Consider the following 18,345-nt stretch of genomic DNA (forward strand, 5'->3'; position numbering starts at 1 on the left):
TGTAGAGATGCAAGAGAGTGGTTATTATTCATGAAGATTTCTTCCTTTGCCTGCTAATTCAAGGTCTGCCCCTTGTTTAAATAATATATTCTTACTTCTCTAAATTTCCCTTTGCTGAGCAGAAATTCTTGAGTCCTTTCATGGGTATCATCCAAACATCCATCAGGCCCCCTGATTGATCTTCTACTTACACTAATCCTAGAATAGAAAGCACCCAGAGGGTAGAAAGCAGAATGTCCACATGTGGACATGTGCAATGTATGTTGGTTGAATTATACGCAGGGAAAGGCTTCCGTGGTTGTATTTTTTAATGAGAACACATCATTATACTCTGAGTATGTGGTATTCTTGCTTAACAGAAACATTTACAAGAACACATACACATTTATATCCAAACACAAAATGAAGTAGATATTTTAAATGACCAGTTTGCACCAGAAATAAAATATATTATACAAAAACAGGTTATATCCACAGTCATTAATTCTCATTTTCTACACAAAACAACAATAAATTAAATCACATTATATGCAGATAGTTCTACTTACATTAGAATAATAAACTGTGTGAAGCTTGTGCAGCTTTTACTTTTACTTTTCTACCAGACTCATGGTAGATTGTATTGGTTGGAAGTCCTATATTTACGCTAGCAATGTATGATATGGCCCAGAAGACAAAGACCACAGAACTGATGCTCCACTACATCTATCCTACGTCTTCTTGTTTTCAATAATGCACAGGGAACAAAGCTCCAATTCCCAGATACATCAGTCTGCAAACTCACATCATCTCCATGCTGGTGAGGGGCACTTCTTGCTGTCTTAATCACACTGAACATTTTCAGATCTTGGCATTGAATAATAAATGAGACACTCCATTGCAAAATCAAAATTTGCCCCTTTCCTGGTCTTCTCTGACCAATATTAATTATGCATTAGAACAGTTTTGTTCTAATAACAAATAAAAAATAATTTGGTGGCCTGTATTGTGACTTACACAATTTACACATTGTGTAGTTAGTGGACTCTTTCTTCCTTGTGCATAGAAATTTAAGTCTTTAAATGTGAATCAAAGCAATGCAACATTTTATTCTACTTGTTCAAATCTCTCCACTAGGAATTATCGCACACCTGACACATCAAAGAGATATATTATAATGTAGATTTTTACTTCTGAGACTCAGTTCCCACTGAAACCTTTTCACGGTGTTTGAAGTAGCTTATAACATGAACATAACAGCATCAACTGGTGTAGAATGCTTTGCCTTTGGTATGAATTAACATTAATGGTTAATGAGAAATTTGAACAAACTCCAACCCAGCACCTTTTGAAAGTTATCTTAATCCTGCAGTCTAGCTGTGGGGTATGCCTGCAAGATATTTGCGAAATCTGCATGCTGAAAACCAAAGTCAGGCTTGTTGGAATTGATGCACATCATAGGCTTGGACTGTCCCAAGGGCATGTGTGGTCAAGTTAGTATAAGGGTTCTGAAGAAAAGCCAGCTACCTTCTTACAACCAGCACCATTTTGCCCATTTCCCTCTGAGGAAGTTTGGAGGCCTGTGCACAGGTTCTCACGTGCACAGGCAAGATGCTGACGTGTCTTTGGAGCCAAAATGGATGGAGGGTGGGGTCGGGGTGATAAAGACAGTGACAGCCTGCGAAACTACATTCTTCCATTTCGTTTGGTGGCTGAAGCTCCCGCTGTGTCTGGCTGTTGGAGAGAGACTAAGTTGTTAGATATTCTTCCATTCTAAAGACCAACTGAAAAAGAAACTCATCCCTCTGAATGTCACCATCTAATTCCCTCTGCTTCCACGCTGTCCCTAAACATATCCTGTGTTTTCAAACAGTTTCAGTTTTTTCCACTGAACGAGAAATTCAGCTCATTACCAGCTTCCTTAGGAAGCCCTGAACCACAGGGTGTAACTAAACAAAACCCATGACACGGAGATCAAGGAGTCTAATTTAGGGTGGTGTTTGCCTTTATGACTGCATCCACTCAGCATCTGAGTTCTTTGTGTCCCAAGAAACACAGGCACTTGCTCCTTCCAGTTTATGAACACTCCTAATACTGGTGGCATAGTCTTCCATTCAGTCTCCTGAAGAGACTTCCACAAATAGCCAGCATGTGCTCACTTCCAGGAAGGCGACAGGGCTACTGAACCTGCTTCTGGAAACACCGCTGTCAGTGTGAGGGCTACCTTGGCCCTGACTCTCACTGCCCACTGCGTATCTTAGGCCCCAAATCAGTCCCAACCAGAAGAAAAGTGGTAAGGTAGGGGCACTTAATGGTCCTCGAAGCCTGCGAACAGGGGGAAGTGCTCTGGCACTACAAAGTAAAAGTCTTTGAACTTAAGGGAGGGGAAAGGGAGGCATTTGTTCTCTTTCCATATATTTCTCCCCTCCCTCCATTAAATATGGCTTCTGACCTGTAAAGAGCTATTGTAAGGCCTACGGAGTCATAGCTGTGGTTCAGGAAAAAACAAGTTGATGGCGCTTCAGAGAAATGCCATGTTTCCAGGGGATTTCTCATGAAATCTGTGGTCAGGCTGCCCGGAAATATGGACTCTATACAGGAAGTTCTTGCCAGACACAGGTTGTCAGGTGGGGAAAGTTCTTGCCTCTGAGTTCCTCTCCCACCCTCAACATCTAACAACAATACTGCCATAAAATCCACACTTATTCCCAACAGCAAAGAGTACAGGGTCTTTTTGACCTGTATCAATGGGAGCTTATGTGTGACCAGATGAAGAATTCTGATAAAACATCTCTTTTGAAATCTGAACACCGTGGATTTCAGGGTAGAACATTATAGAATGACTGTAAGAACTAAAGCCCTATTTATTTTATTATATAATTTGTGGATACTGGCAGAGTATGAAGGACTCGTTGTCAAGATAATGCTTACCAATTAGAAATTTAAATACCAAAATACAACCTCTAGAGGTCTAAATGCCTGACAACCTTGGGCCTATCTATACTTTTAGCGAAGGTTTCCCATCATGGAACTTTCAGAACTTAATGGAGTTTTGGTAATTCACGTGAAGATTTCGAGGAAGAAAAAAACAATTAGAGATGTAAATAAGCCACCAGTCTTAAGAACACTAGAAATACTTTAAAATTAGAAGAGAATGATATCCACATACCAGAAACCTCGTGATCTGCCTTTTTTTTTTTTTTTTTTTTAATTATCACTTGCCTTTAAGATTTTTATCTAGGGATATAATATTAAATTTAGAACTATTTTTCTATCTGAAGTATAAAAAAAAGAAATTTACTCTAAAACTGTTGATGTTCATGGGCCACTATGTAAAATCTAAAAGATTAGAAATGTTTATAACCAAAGAGAACAAACAGGTAGAGTATTAAGCACCTAGGCTTGAAAGGTAAACGTTCTTACCAAATACAAGATAACAGAAAATGAGTTTCTCTAAAATATACGAAAGACATCATTGAAAAATAAGGGTTAAAGAGAAATTAGTTCTCTGGTTCACATAACCAAGGTGCATGCAAGCCCCAAGCCCCCACCCCTCCTGTTTTGGCTCTGGGGAGCCCTTAGGATCAAACACTTCTTCTCCTGTGTTTTACTTCTCAAACAATCTTCCTACGTCAGAATTTCAGGAGTTTGCCTGTCTTGACTACTTTTTTCTCCTATGGGATTTAGAATTCTGCACTTTTTCCTTTACATTCAGCGTGGAGACCTACAACGTCATTGTCTCCATTGACTATAGTTGACTTGTCTTCCCCGCCCTCCCCACAACCTGCATCCCATTTTCTAAACAACAGAGGGAAAACTGTCCCCCGCAGAAATAATCTGTACGCTTTGGGTGAAGTGGGAGTAACGACCAGTCCCCTCAGGGAAGCAAGTGCAGACCACGGACCAGGACCTGCTGCACCCAGCTTGCTGCCCTTCTGTGCACCACCAAGACGCTGTTCAGACTCCGTCTTCCTACCTGTCTGTGGTCTTATATGATATGAAGATGATTCTTAAAACTGTGTTTCAGATCCTCAAAATATGGCTCAGGAAAGGCCCTGGTGGCATTTTACAAGATGGTAACTCACCAATCAGCTGCCTATCCTCCCCCACTGTCTATTTTCTCCACAAATGATAAGTGAACTTGGCAATCTTAGTTTAAACCTCTGTGTACAGTCCAGGGTGCAAGGTAGAGATCCAGTAAGTGCTTATTCTCCCTCTTCCAAATTCCTTATGTCTGCACCTAACCCACCTGTTAACATGGGTCTTTAGTGGGTAGCCATGAAGCTCTATGGAGTTGACTGAAAGTGGATATGGTGGATATTTAGATTCTCTCAGCCAAAATCACCACTTTGAATTTTGGTAAATATCATGTATGCGTTTTTTCAAATTTTTCATTTCTATGCTTATTGTCAAATTCTCACTCTCTATTTAGTTGTTCTTAAGGAAAAACAGCTACCTCTCTTTACAAAACTCTGCTTAATTCTAAATAGCTTTTCATTCCTAATCTTGAAACTCATAATCTAGCCAGAACTGGAAGGGATATAACCCTAAAATAGTCTGCACTTAAAACAGTTAAAAATGCACAATGGTTTGGAAATGTATGATTCCTGTAGCATTTATAACCTGAATACATTTCTAGCTTTCTGTAATTAAAGCAGCAATTAGCGTCTGGCCAAGAGGAAGAGGGAAACAAGGAGAGAAGTATCTTTCAGCATCATTGATTTGTTGTACACTTTACCCATTCTTTTAAAATATAAGTGAAATTTAATCTTCAAAATGAAAAAATAGACACATTTTTCTAATACCAAAATATAAGATTAAAATACTTAAAAATAAAATGTTAGTGCGAAATAGAGGTTTTTTTACATCAAAAAAAAGAAACAATTTAGACTTGCTTTTCTTGTAAAAATCCTCCTACCTCACTAATATTTACAACTTTCCAGAGTAGCTTTTATGAGACACTGCAAGAGACAGGGAGGATCCTTTCTGGAGATAGGAAGTCAGACTTGAATGTAGACATTGGACAGAGCCCTGCTCCACCACAGCCTGTCCACCAGCTCCAGAGACGAACTCTCTATTTCCAACCTTGAATTTTTTCATTATGGTTTCCTCTCATTGGGTGTTAAATTCTTTCCAAGAATATTCTACTCGTAAAAATGATTCTATTCTAGGTGCAAAACATTTCATTGAAGAAAACCACATTTTTTATATTCTTGTGTGAAATGCCCCCAGAAACCGTCCAGATATGGAGACATCAGGTTTTAAAAACATAAATCCTATGCCCTCCCAGCAGTACGAACATTTAACAGAGTGACGTTATCGCCTTCTACTTCTTTGTCGTGAGATGAAAGGCAAGGAGGCTGATGGTGATTAATAATCATTCCTGAGCTTCCAAAGAAATTTTAAGAAAAAATGACTAACTGCTTAAAAGAATGAATTCTTCAAGAACGCCCCTTCTGTTCCACTGATGTCTTTCGTCCCAGCTATCTCTTAAGAATCTCAAGCAGAGGGATGGGGGAGAGGGCTGCTTTTAAGCCACTGAAAAATGGGATCTGATGGAATCTTCCCGCAACTCCCGATGTTTTCCAATGTTACTTTCTTCTTGCTGGTTTCGCCTCTCAATGGTTATTCTGTATTTCTTCCTGGGTAAAGGGAAAGTAAATGTAGTAATAAAACCTCTCTGGCTACAAAATACTATGGTTTCTCTTACAAAGAATGCCCTCGAGGGACATCTGGGTTTGGTTTGATAAATGAGAAGTGACAGAATATGAAACCCTGGTCAGAGATTAAAGTAGAGTGCCCCAAGGCGTTATGTCTCTATTCAAGCACAAAAATTGGCAAGCTCTCCAAAATACCGTAGAACAAGCCTTCCCCTTCTTCCCTGGGTGCCTTGTGGGTGAAGTCTTGTCCATTCTGCCACAGAGGCACTGCCTGACTCCCAGGATGTGCTCAGATAACGTCAGATGAAGTGTACTGTGACCAAAGGAACAGGAGCACAATTGTTCCCACAAAGGGTCACACACACTGGGAGTTACAATTCCACGCAAAAGTAAAGAGATCTTGAGTCTGAGGCCTTAAAAATAAGCCACAAACCCAACCATCAGGGGTTAAAAGGAACGGACCACCTTGCAGAATGGGGCATTAGCACCTTGGACACATGAACAGGACGCAGTTTTACAGGGCTTGGGGCTTAGCCACAGGGCAAGCCAGGGTGTGAGTCCTCCAGGTACAGTGCCCAGACCAGCCTGAGCGCATGGGATGCTCAGAGCTCCTCCTCCTCTTGAAGAGGCACCTATTTCTGAATTGGAGAACGCTGGAGCCCCGGGGAAGTCCCGTGCACCCTCTGTCCAGATTCCCTCTCTATTTATAGGTTTGGTGGGTGGCAGGAATGCTTGTCAGAATATCTGTGATCAAAGGGTCACAGCAGTTCTCTGGTTCCCCAGGGTTGGGGGTCATTACAACAGAAATTCATGACCCCATTACCCACTCTGTTAACCCACTGACCATCAAACCTGAGGGTCACACCAAAAGAAGGGTTTGGATCTTTAAACCTCCAAGTTTCTTGGGTGAAAGAAAGATATGGACAAATCACAAGGAGCACTGTGCAAGGATAACTAGTACAGGCAGTAGCGGGAGTGAATTTTAACTTTATAAATGATCCCCACCTGAAAAAATAGAAGGCCATCAGCAAACCAGCTCCAAGTAGGGCCCCCACAACAATTCCCGTCACTGCTGACTCTTCTAGGCCACCTGCTTGAAAAAGAAACAGATAATCAGGGTCCATTTTGAGAAATGGGTAGAAATGAGCGTTTCATTCACTGGAAAGCATCTCTCAATCTCCCTCTCGAAGCAAAGTTTCCTTTCTTTTTAAGAAAAAAATTTCTTTATCTGTTTCCTCACTTAGTGTAAAGCTTAAGAAAAGGTTTTGGGAAAACACTAGATAAACATACGGCTGCAAGAGAGTGGGCAGAATGGAACAGAAACAGATTCGAGAAGGATCTCAGGAAAACTGGAAACCAAAGCCTTCAGGAAGAGCCATGGGCTTTGAAGCTGATAGTCAAGGACAACCAGCCGGACCCCAGCTTGGACCCAGCACTTCTGTTTTTCACAGAGGGATGGTGACACTTCAAGGTGCTAGAAGATTTGGTGAAAAAGCCATTGGGTCAGCATTCTGTTTTTAGATATGCTCTCACAAAGGCCAAGGCTCCACGTTGAAATGTCCTACATAACTCTGTGAACATGTGAATGATAATTTGAAATGATCATGTTTGGTAGTGTCCCAGTTATCTGAAAATGATAAATAATTAGCTCATATATAAAGAGTTTAATGTAAGGCCTTAGGTGTGTTATCTCAGTCCTCACACAGAGGATTTAAGAGATGGGCACATTTCTTTGATTTACGTATGGGGAAACTGAGGCTTTAAAAGAGTTAAAGGAATACTCCTAAGTCACAAAGCCAGCGCATGATAAAGGTAAGCATTCAGAGTCAGGTCTACTAACGCCAGAAACTATGTTCTTAGTACAGTTCTTCCTCAATTCCTTCCCATAATTACTGCCTTGATACACATACTTCATAATTTGAAAAAATGGTCGCAAAATATAAAGAGCATAGGTATATTCACCTAAAATGAGAAACTTTCCTGAAAGATGGATCCTCATCTGATTCGGCATCTCCAGCTTATAAAGGGTCTAAAACAATGGTTTTTAACTCTTTTCCTTCCTATGTGACTTATAAGAATGTTCACTTGTATCTCTGTTTATGTACAGAGACTTTTCATGAATACCATTTCATGCCAATTTGCCAATTTGTGAAATTTTCAGGTGTTTTAAAAGCATTATCTGTTTGATTTTGAGGATTTGACAGATTAATTACGAACCAAAAATCAGAAGTTTAGTAATTGATATTTTGATTTTTAAAGTGGAAACTTCAAATAACTTAGAGGTTATAGTAAGGGGTGTAAAACCTGGGAGAAGGCTTCTACCATTTTGGAAGAGACAGATGGAAGGGAAAAAAGACCTAGAAGCCTCTGATAAAGGTGGGCACCAGTTCGTGAACTGTTCCCACATGTCTTATCACCTCAGAAAAAGAAATGGAAGCTTTCAGACTGGGAGCTCCCAGAGAAGGTCTGCACGTGAGACCGGCACAATCCTAGACTCGAAAGCAGGAAAGACACAGCAAATTAAGTCTCTGAACTTACACGATTTGCAAGGAGAGCCGTTGCTATGCTCCAGAGTTCTGGTTTCGTCTATTCGAAGTTTCAAAGGGCCCCAAGGATATTTAACATTAGGACGCATTTCAAAACGACCTTCTTTTCCAAAGTAATCACCAATAACCTACAAAAAAGGCAAAAAAAAAAAAAAATATTTTTAACAAAAGGAAAGGCCAAAGGTACCTGTTTCCCAAAGAGTCACTAAGCTCTTGTAGGGCTTACACTGCCAGTCCCCAAGATGCACAGGCTGAATTAAACAGGCTGCCTCCAGGTACCCAGGAGGCCAGACAGCCCCCATCCGGTCCCCTCTTCAGGGAGTGACAGCAGGAGCTAGCCCTGGTATTCCGCAGTCACTACTACTGAATGGAAAGGGAAGAGTTCTCCCCGTCCCCCACAGAACCTGATCTTGGAATCCATGGCTTTTTCCTTGCTCTCTGAGCGGGCATTACTGCACCCATCAGCCACAGAGCAGTCACGCAGTCAGCCAGTCCTGAAACCCAAGTAAGTCGCAGCTCACAGGATGAGTGAGGGAAAGCCAGGGGCCACTGAACACCCAAGCTAAGCACATGACAGGTGCACTTTCCACACCCCTCAGTTAGTTTTGTATAGAATTAAAGCATTAAATAGTATCTTTGAAGAACTTCCTGTTTTATCTCACTTGCTTGATAGGATAGTCTTTCAGGGGTCACACTCTCCTCTCAGTAAATTCACCCCTCTTCTATCCCCGTTACCAGGTTGCACTCTTTCAATTGCCTCCTGAGGCCCCTGAAAAACTGTTACTCTTTCCTGGTTCAGCTTCAGGGTCACTCCTCAGTTTCTGGTTAAGACGAGAGACCTGCTACCTGAGCCAGGATCTGCGAGTGCCCTTCCACAGAGTTCTCAGAATTCGTCTTTCTTTTGTCTGGGCACATGACTTCCAGGCGGCATCTCCTCCCCGCTCCCTCTCTCTAGCTCTCTCCTGACTGGGGCCCAGCAGGCTCTCACACCTATGTGGGGTCATAGTAAAGAGAGTTCTAGATCCTTACAAAAAGAGAAATCACTGATGTGTTACCTACCAAGTTCCTTCTACACTTCCACATTTGCAGCCTCACAAGGGCCATTATGGGATATTTTACGTCCCATCTTTTCCTGAGGAGGACACTGAACTACAGATGAGCCCCAAACCACCGAAAACGTAAAAAGATAATTCTGTAAATAGTGAAGTGACTCCTGCTGCCTTGTGCCTCCTGCACAAAGGCCAGGCACACGTGTACAGGAGGAAGAGCGACAGGTTCACATGCCAAGACCATGAAGGGCAACAAGAACAATGACCCTGACAAAAGCCATCAAAGAGACACAGAGGAAATAGCATTAGTCGCTGGAGCATCTCAAGGTTGTATGATTCTCATACACATATCTACCACCAAGTGTGTATAGTATTTTTCTAGGTTTCATTTTATTGGGGCCTCACAACAGTCTTGTGAGATCAGCAAGAAGATATGATTTTTATGTTACAGCTAAAGAAACTGAGGTAGAGAACGCACACCCCCAGTGAGCATCAGAGACTCATCTTTGGGCCCTCTTTTCGCTTCAGATGCTATCCCAAAACTAGACCATCTTTTGAAATATCAACACGTGCAGAGTTTATACCAACCACCCTCCCACAGGGGGAAAAAAAAATTCCAAAGTCTAAGGGACAAATACAGTTTCACTTTACCTCTTTCATCCAGTGTCCCTGTTGCACAGGACTACATGTGATTCTTGATCTCTTCCAAGTTGAATTTCTCCAGAGAGAATAAACATGGAACCATTTCCTGGCATCCTCCCTGACACCCTCAACCAACAGTGAGCTCTACCTACTTGGAAACTCCCAAGTTTTCAACTCATTTTTATCTGAAGGCTACTCTGGGGACAGCTCTTTGGACACCAGGACAATCCGCTCTCAGAGTCCCCACTTGCAGAAGGAGCTATGGATGCAGAAGTCTTGTTTGCTCACCTCCTGGGTCCCTGCTTCAATGTCCGTCATGGCGATCACAGAGAAGTCCCCGTAGCGGTCGCCATTGGCATCTATGGAGACCTGCCCGGCAATACCTACAGGACAAGAGGTGAGGAACTCCAAGTTGGTTACTTAAAATACCTCTGTCTGACAAGAAAAACCAGAAAATGAATTGAGAGGATTTCTTTAAAAAAATTCATGCCACAGGGAATCTCATCAGACTTCGGCATTTTTGTTGGCATTTGGAAAGACATTGCAATTTCATCTGTGTCTGCATTCCTAAATTCTTAACATTTCTCCATTTAAAAATGAAAAGAAAGAGAAATAAATGATCTTCTTGGGAGAATATGGCTAAAAAAAAAAAAAAAAAAAAAAAAAGATTAAGGCTAATCCTGAAAGCAGCATGCTTATTCCAGAATTTTGTAACAGTTTTTCTAAAAAAATGGCCGAGTGGGCAGTGGAGGTGGGGTATGTTCACAGCCTTGTCAAAGGTTCCATTATCACTGGACAAATGGTCCCAAAGAAAAATCAGTCCAGGCCTAGGACTCAGTGAGCATGCTTGACACAGGCTTCTTTCCTATACGGGAAAGCAGAGGGGCCCCTTCATGGGTCATCAGAACCAATAGCTGAAGTGCTTTTCTTTTTTATCCTGTATGCACATGTCTGGAGATGACTAGGTGCTGAATTAGTGTGGCAGCTGAGGCTAACTTGAACCAGACACACTCTCTGCTCAAAAGAGGGACAGGCTGAACGGGGATTTAGCTCGCTCTCCTGGGAGCCTGACTGCCCTGAATTCCAGCTTTAATATTTACTACCTTTGTGACCTTGAGCATGGTACTTATCCCTCTGAGCCTCAGTCCTCACAACTGTAAAACAGGCATCACAATACCTCCCTCCCAAGGGGCTGGAGAGAAGATCACATGAGATAAAACAGGTATAGCACTTCTGACACATATTTAAGAGAAGTTAGTTGTCTCCTTCTGTTGTTATATCTATCGCTATTATTAATACCACAGATTGAGATTCTTTATCCAAAATGTTTCGGACTAGAAATGTTTTGGGTTTTGGGGTTTTGCATATTTTGCAATACTTGCATATAAAATGTGAGCTATCTTTGTGGATGGGACCCGCATCTAAACAGAAATTTCATTTATGTTTCATAGACACCTGATGCACATATCCCAAAGGTTAATTTTACATAATATTTTAAATAACTTTGTGCATGAAAAACAACTTTCATGGTGAGGAACTTTCCACCTGTGGTGTCATTTCAGCACTCAAAAAGTTTCAGATTTTGGAGCACTCTGAATTTCAGATATTTTAAAGATGCTTATTGTGCATTTATCTTATAATTACTCTTATTGATACTGTTCTTGAGGTCTGTAGAAAACACTTAACCGTGCCCAAACACTTAGAGGAGGAACTAGCACATGGATTTGGAGAATGAGAGGAGATTCAGCAAAGTGTAGGGATTTTATAGGTACGTGGGAGGAAGTCTGTCACTCGGACAAGCAGCAACTGAGAAGTGTGAGTATACAGGCAGAAAGATTGGCCTGTTTGTATTTACAAAGGCACAGAGGCCAAAAAGAACCAGAGGAAATATGAGGTTTCCAAGAAGCAGGCCCATGTGCACGAAGGAGCACAGTAAGACGCAAGACTGGAACAGGTGGCCAGAGCGAGGAGAAACTGGCATACACACTTGCTTTGGCCAGCAATGGCAGCCGGGAGCAACTAATCAATAAAAGCAGCCGCATACCATGGGCTGATTTAAATACATCTTACATTCTCGTTTTTATTCATTAAACTGGAGAATACATACATCAGCCACATTCTAAACTATCTGTTCTCTTTGTGGAGGAGTTCTGCATAATTCTTAATTGGCATTTCTATTGATCTGGGACTCTCCGGAAGTACTGACTGCTCCAGTAAAATGGTTGTCTGGGGAAAAGCATCCCAAGGGAAAGTTCCATCCTCTGGTGTGGTTTGGAGAGGGCAAGTATTTGGGTTTACTGTCCTTTGGGCTGTGGTTTGAAGGTCCACTGATTTTCCAGACTTTGGTCTACTTTGCTGGAAACAGAATGGAGTTACCATTCATCCTGATTTTTTGTCTTCTTAATATAGACTGGTTACGAAGAATATACCTATCTTCAACTTGTGTATCCTTGGCAGGCTGTAAAGCATTTAAGCAATAAATATGTTTAAAAACATATTTATATATATACACATACATAAATATATATAATAAATAATAATATATATAATATATTTATAAGTATATATATTTACACATTTTTTTTCCAGTCATATTGGCTATCCAAAACCATTTATCATACTGTGCAGAGGTGTTTGAGATGGTGTGTCCTGCTAAGTGTTTTTCAGAGTATTTTATAAGACAAGGTGGCCCTAGTAATCCAAGACCTCATTACACCTTTAAGTTACAACAATTTTGCCAAGAAAGGGGCTGAGAACCCTCAGGGTGGCCAATTAGCAAAGTGAGATCTCACCTGTGAGTATCGAACATAAGGCGAGATTGTCAGGCTGACAGCAGAGAATTTCCACCCTCATTTTTATTTGCCTGTAGTGGATGGAGCTCAAGGTCTGAGCCACAGTCCTATTTACCTTGTCACTCTGACCTCTCACACAGAGGAAACTCAGCTTCTTCCCAAGCCATTTATTGAAAGTCTTGAGAGTTGATCACAGGTTTCAAGGCAATAAAATCCAAATTTGTCAAATAACATCCAGAGTATTTTTACCTTGACAACTTAATGATCACTTACGGGGACCACTAAATTTAAAATTGTTTTTAATTTTAGGAAGGTTAAGGTTTTTCTTCATACTGATATCTTAAGAGTTCTTTTGGAGCCTACCCTCAAATGGATCATCATTTGGCAAATAAAATGGGCTCTGCAAACCATTCAAACCCAAAACTTATCCTGGCTTCAATTAGCTTTACATTTGGACATATGAATGATAATTTTAGACCAAACTATACAATTGATTGTTTCAGGACACATTTCATATGGGCTGTGCAGACTTCACCCTGGAATGGAAATATCAAGATGGCCCATGGGAAAATCCAGTCCCTGCCTGGGCTCTAAATAAAACTATATTCGAACCATTGTGGGCACCTGCCCTTCCCTTAACGACCTCCCTCACTGGTGCCCTCCAGCATCCCCCAACTCTGGCTCCTGTCCCTCTGTCAAAAGACCAAGAACAAATGACCACACCAAGTAGTGAGTAATAGCTACGAATGGGATGTGGCCGACCAAGGTTGTGTCCCCACACACCAGTTTCTCAGCGTATTGTGCACAGCTTCTGGGAAATTCGACCTTGTCCTAATATGCCCCTTGAATTACCCTGTTTCATCCCAGCTCCTCAGCTGAGGCAGTGAGAGGTAAAAGCATTCTGGAAACTTCCTCACCCACATCCAACTATCAGCCTAGAGTTAGGGAGATGTCACTCTGGTTTCAAGTAAGACACAGCATCCACTGAAACCACCATGGAGAAATGAAATCCACCATGGCTGCTACCCAGACAACACTAACTGGAGCTTGACCCCTTGCTTTTGTCCTGACTTTTGTATTGACTGAGAACAAGGTGAGACAGTAGAATAAATAGGAGGCCCTCATTAAAAAAAAAATAAAAAGTCCCAAAACCTGGGCGTGGCAGTACTTGTTCTTGATGAAATTTTTCATTAGTGTGATTACAAAGACATACATTTGCATACCCCAATCCATAAAAGAGTCAAAGGAAGAGTTAGCATGACATAGAACTGAAAGGGCCCTTGTCAGTCGTCAGCTAGTCCAACCTCGTGACCAAGCAGGTGAAGAAAGAGAAGTGCAGAGGACCAAGGTTATTAGTCAGTGGCTGGGATGAGGGTCCCTGAACCCTGGTCCTGCCATCTGCACTTACATTGATGGTTCTCAGAAGATGCCCCTCAACATACCACAGCTTATTTTCCACAGAGTGGACATAAGACAGACCTTATCACCCAAAACCCAGGGGTGGCTTTCCATGTCACCCAAATGGAGCCCAATTACTCAGTAAGGCATCTGGGTCCACAAGCTCTCCAGTTTTGACTCCCATCACACTGCCCCCATGGGGAGTCAGTCATACAGACCTCCCTGCCCCTCAAGGGACACTGCACTTTGCAACCAGAGGCACTGAGGCTCTCTGCAATTGCTGCTACTTCTAAACAGCTACATAACTTCTCCCCCTTCTCCAGTCTCTATCAACTGCCACTCTCAGGGAGACCTTCCCTGGTGACTGAACCAGCAGCTTCTAACTCCCTGTCCTGTTTCACTTTATAACCTCTGAACCCCTGAAATAGAATGCCTTTTTTTTTTTTTTTTTTTGTTAACTGTCTGTTCCTTCCACTTGGTGTAAGCTCAACTGATGACAGGGAACATTTTCAGTTCACTGGCAAATTCTCAGTACCTTGAACAGTGCCTGGTACATAGTAGGTACTCAAAATGAATATTTGTTGAATGAGTTAATGAATGAATATTCCCATATCAGATTCTTTTGTTAGTTTTGAGATTAGAGGGAAACCGTACTCTTCTGTACATTGTTGGCAGAAATATAGATTAGAACATCTTTCTGAAAGACAATTTGGCAATATCTAATGCAATTTATAAAGCACCAATGTACTTTGAGACCCAGAAATCTCACAACTAAGCAAGTTCCCTATTGGAAATAGTCATAAAAATTCACCAAAATGTGCAAGAAGTCTGGGACAGCAAACTATACAATAGAAAAATTGTAAACACCTAAAGGTTGGTTAAAGAAATTCTTGCATAGCCATAAGGTAGAATATAAACTGTCATTACATGCTGGATCTATAAGTTGCTTATACAGAAAATTCTTCTATCTGACATATAAGTAGAAAAAATGTCAGATGAAAAATGATATTCATAGTACGATCCTTCTTGTGTAAAAGCTTCAGATAAGATACAAAAATGCACACATGCTGGCAGAAGGCATAAAATACTTTTAGACAGGAGCATATAGGAAAACGTTGATACTGCTCACACTGGGGAAATAGCACTAGCGTGGAAAGGAAAGCGTTCACTTTTCATTTTGTACATTTTTACACTGCTTAAATTTGTTAGCCAAGGAATAGTCTTATGCTTATAAAATTTGTAAATGTCAACAGAGGTTGCTTGAGTGTTGAGATTACAGGCCTTCCATTGCTGTTGTCATCCTTATACTTCTCTGTTTTTAAGAAAGCAACACCACAGCAACTCAGGAGGCTGAGGAAGAAGGATTGCAAGTTCAAGGCCAGCCCCAGCAACTTAGCAAGAACCTGTCTCAAAATAAAAAGATAAAATGGGGATACCACTCAGTAGTAAGTGCTCCTGGGTTCAATCCCCAGTACAGAGACAGAGCGAGAGAGAGGAATATTAGCCATTTTAAAAGAAAAAAAAAAAAAAAAAAAGCAGAGGGCCCAGGTAGACCTGCACACCATCTTCAATCACCAGGCTGAACCATGGCAGCAGTGTCTTCTGAGCTCACAAACACCAACAGTCTGAACAAGGGATGTCTATCTGGGATTCACACTTAAACTGATCACAGGGCTCTTCACAAACCAACTGTTCTGCTTGGAATGAAGTCTGTGTTCAATAAAAATTGAAAAAGCATAAAAATTATTACCTAAATAATCAGAAAAGAGCAAGACATTTCCTATTTTAGTGGGGCCTTCGTGAAGCAGGTCCTCATGCCTAATTTCATTTAATTTTTCACAGGCCTATGAGTTGGATTGATCTTGATTTTTACCCACACTTTAAAGCTAGGAAAAACAAGATGCTGGAAAGTTCCCACAGTGGCAACAGAAAGAAACAGACCCACCAGAGCAGCTGCCCAGTGTGTCGCAATGCTGTCGCCACACAGATCAAATCCCTACCTTCAAAGGTTCTGTTCCAGGTCTGCTGGATAATCTTCCCTCCATCCTTCTTGCTGTAACCAGCTCTGAGTACTTCATGTAAAGCCAGGACGTAGAGGAGAATGGCATCGTGGAATCCTTCGACGAACATGTTAACCTGTAAAGGAATCCCTGTTGGGTGAGCCCAAGCACCAACTGACTCACACTGACCATATAATATAAGCAATCACAATGGCTAACAAGTCGTCGGGGGTCTGTGAGCAATGGTAGGGGCGGACAGAGGGGAATTAATAAGAGTTGTGCCATAGTTTTCCTGGCACTGGCTTAGTGAGGAAAACTCTTCCCCAGTGTGGGTGTTCAGAGAGCAGATGACGTTCCAGAAGCCAGGAAAACCATACCCGTTGGCCAGGTGAAGTATTCCAGGCAGTTCGGTCTTTGCCAGTAGTTGCCTCTCACAGGTGTTCTCCTTCCACATGTCTAATCTCTACTTCAAGCCAATGTGAGTCCACCCCCCACCCGCCAAGATCTTCTTCATTTCAACAGCCTCCATGATGTCTCCAGGCTCTGAATGTGGAATACGCTACAAGACCAGCAGAGACCCCGGCATCCAGACTCAACTATTACCCAGTGCCCACTAACAAGCTAGTGCTAAAGATGCAGAGAAGAATGTACACTCTGATTTCTGCCTGCCTGAGGGGCTAGGGTTGGCGTCCCACCACTATTAGCCATGACAGCTCAGTTCTCTTTCCACCCCTGCCAAGTTCCCAGGAAAGAAATGGATCACAAGCTTGGGCTGTTGGTGCTTCCTAGTAGAGTTGTCTCAAGTTAAGGTAGCCCTGCCCTCCAGAAACTTACAGTTTCATAAGAGGAAACACTGGCTATGTGAACTTGGGGCTGTCAACTTAATCATGCTGAGCTTTGTTTCTTTCTTCTATATATTGACCTTGAGACTAGCACCTGCTTCAAGAGGTGGCTGCAAGAATCACTTGGCATAAGCAGCCTAAAATGCTTAATGTCATGATGCAGGCACACATCAAGCAGTCACTGAATATGACAGTACTACTGTGACTATTTTCTGGACTCTGAAGTGTTCTCAGTGCTGTGTTAGAGGTCTGTTCAGGGTACAGTATGATTGCAAGAGAAAGAGAAGTCAATATTATGGATCGGGGAAACCAAGTAAGAGAGGCCTCACGGGTGGCAAAAGTTGAACTTTTTGAAAGTGAAAAGGTATTCTGCAGAGTAGGAGGTTGAGGGAAGTATGGCAGACAGAGTGATGTGGGCAAGGCCCACATATCTTGACCCCCTGGTGTACTGAGTACTGAAAGTGTTCTGCTAGGCTGGGCATGGGAGGAGCAGGGCCCCACTGAGACAGGGACACAGGCAGACAGAAGGCGACTCAGATCTCTGAGACTCAGGAGGCCATGCTAAGGAACTTGGGCTGTCTTCAGCAGGCCTGTGGTCACCGTCGTCTATTTTATTCCCTCCTTAGCTAGATTCAAAGCACCTTTTGACAAGTCCCAATACCACATTTAAACCCATTATAACACTCACTGGACATGAAATGAGCAAATGCGACCTTGAAACAGTGGGTGTAAACACTAATTCACAAACTGTACAGAAAGCTCAAAAACCCAAGCCTTCTTATGTTGGGAGGAAGTGCCATGATGGAATGCCAAGGCAGCAGGATGCACGGGGCGACCCTCGGGGGGCTACAAGGAAGCTCTTGTGTGAGGCACTACTTGCCCCAGCGGAAGAGAAGCCCAGCTGGCCCTGTGTGTCCTCAGATCAAGCACGCACTCTTTACAGAAGGGTCCTAGGCTTAATGCCCTGATCCTCCAGGCCTCGCCCCCTCCCTAAGGACGCTGAGTCCTGTTTCAGATCTGCCAAGTCCCGGGGATGAAAAGTAGCTTAAAATAACGGTTCAGGAGCCCGGGTCCCCTTTGCAGCCTTATCACTGCCTCACTGTGTTTTGGCACCATTCCCAGCCTCAGATTCTTCATCTAGAATACGAGGGAAATAACAGTACTTACAGCACATGGGTGACTATTAGGGTGAAAAGAATTAGCAAATGTAAGACTTCGAATAGCACCTGACAGAATCAGCACCTGCCATTGGCTTTTGTTGTTGTGGCTGCCTAGAGATGGAGAATCACAAATGGAGGGATCCTGCTTAGCTTCTAGGTCCCAAGAGCAGCATTCAAGAAGCAAGTGCTGACTTACCACCATGACTATCTCATTGACCCATTTTATACTAAATAGAAATTATAGCTCCTCATTCATTTCCTGGTGCCCCAGGCAGAT

General features: G+C 42.2%; 1 protein-coding gene across 7 annotated transcripts in view; it reads right to left on the reverse strand.

Annotated features, from left to right (window-relative positions):
* Positions 1–290: 290 nt before the first annotated feature.
* Positions 291–18,345, reverse strand: part of NPR3 (natriuretic peptide receptor 3) — a 73,613-nt gene continuing 55,558 nt past the window's right edge. For 6 of the 7 annotated variants that reach the window (XM_079144495.1, XM_079144494.1, XM_079144492.1 and 3 more), the window contains 5 exons: positions 16,067–16,202; positions 10,165–10,259; positions 8,178–8,313; positions 6,645–6,732; positions 291–5,621 (listed from right to left, as the gene is read on the reverse strand). In XM_079144495.1, coding sequence (XP_079000621.1) covers positions 5,510–5,621; positions 6,645–6,732; positions 8,178–8,313; positions 10,165–10,259; positions 16,067–16,202 — 567 coding nt within the window. In that variant the 3' untranslated portion in view covers positions 291–5,509. The remainder of the gene's footprint in view (positions 5,622–6,644; positions 6,733–8,177; positions 8,314–10,164; positions 10,260–16,066; positions 16,203–18,345) is intronic. The other variant, XM_079144493.1, reaches the window with a different exon arrangement.

Source organism: Sciurus vulgaris, assembly GCF_902686455.1.
Source record: "Sciurus vulgaris genome assembly, chromosome: 6".
NCBI lineage: Eukaryota > Metazoa > Chordata > Mammalia > Rodentia > Sciuridae > Sciurus > Sciurus vulgaris.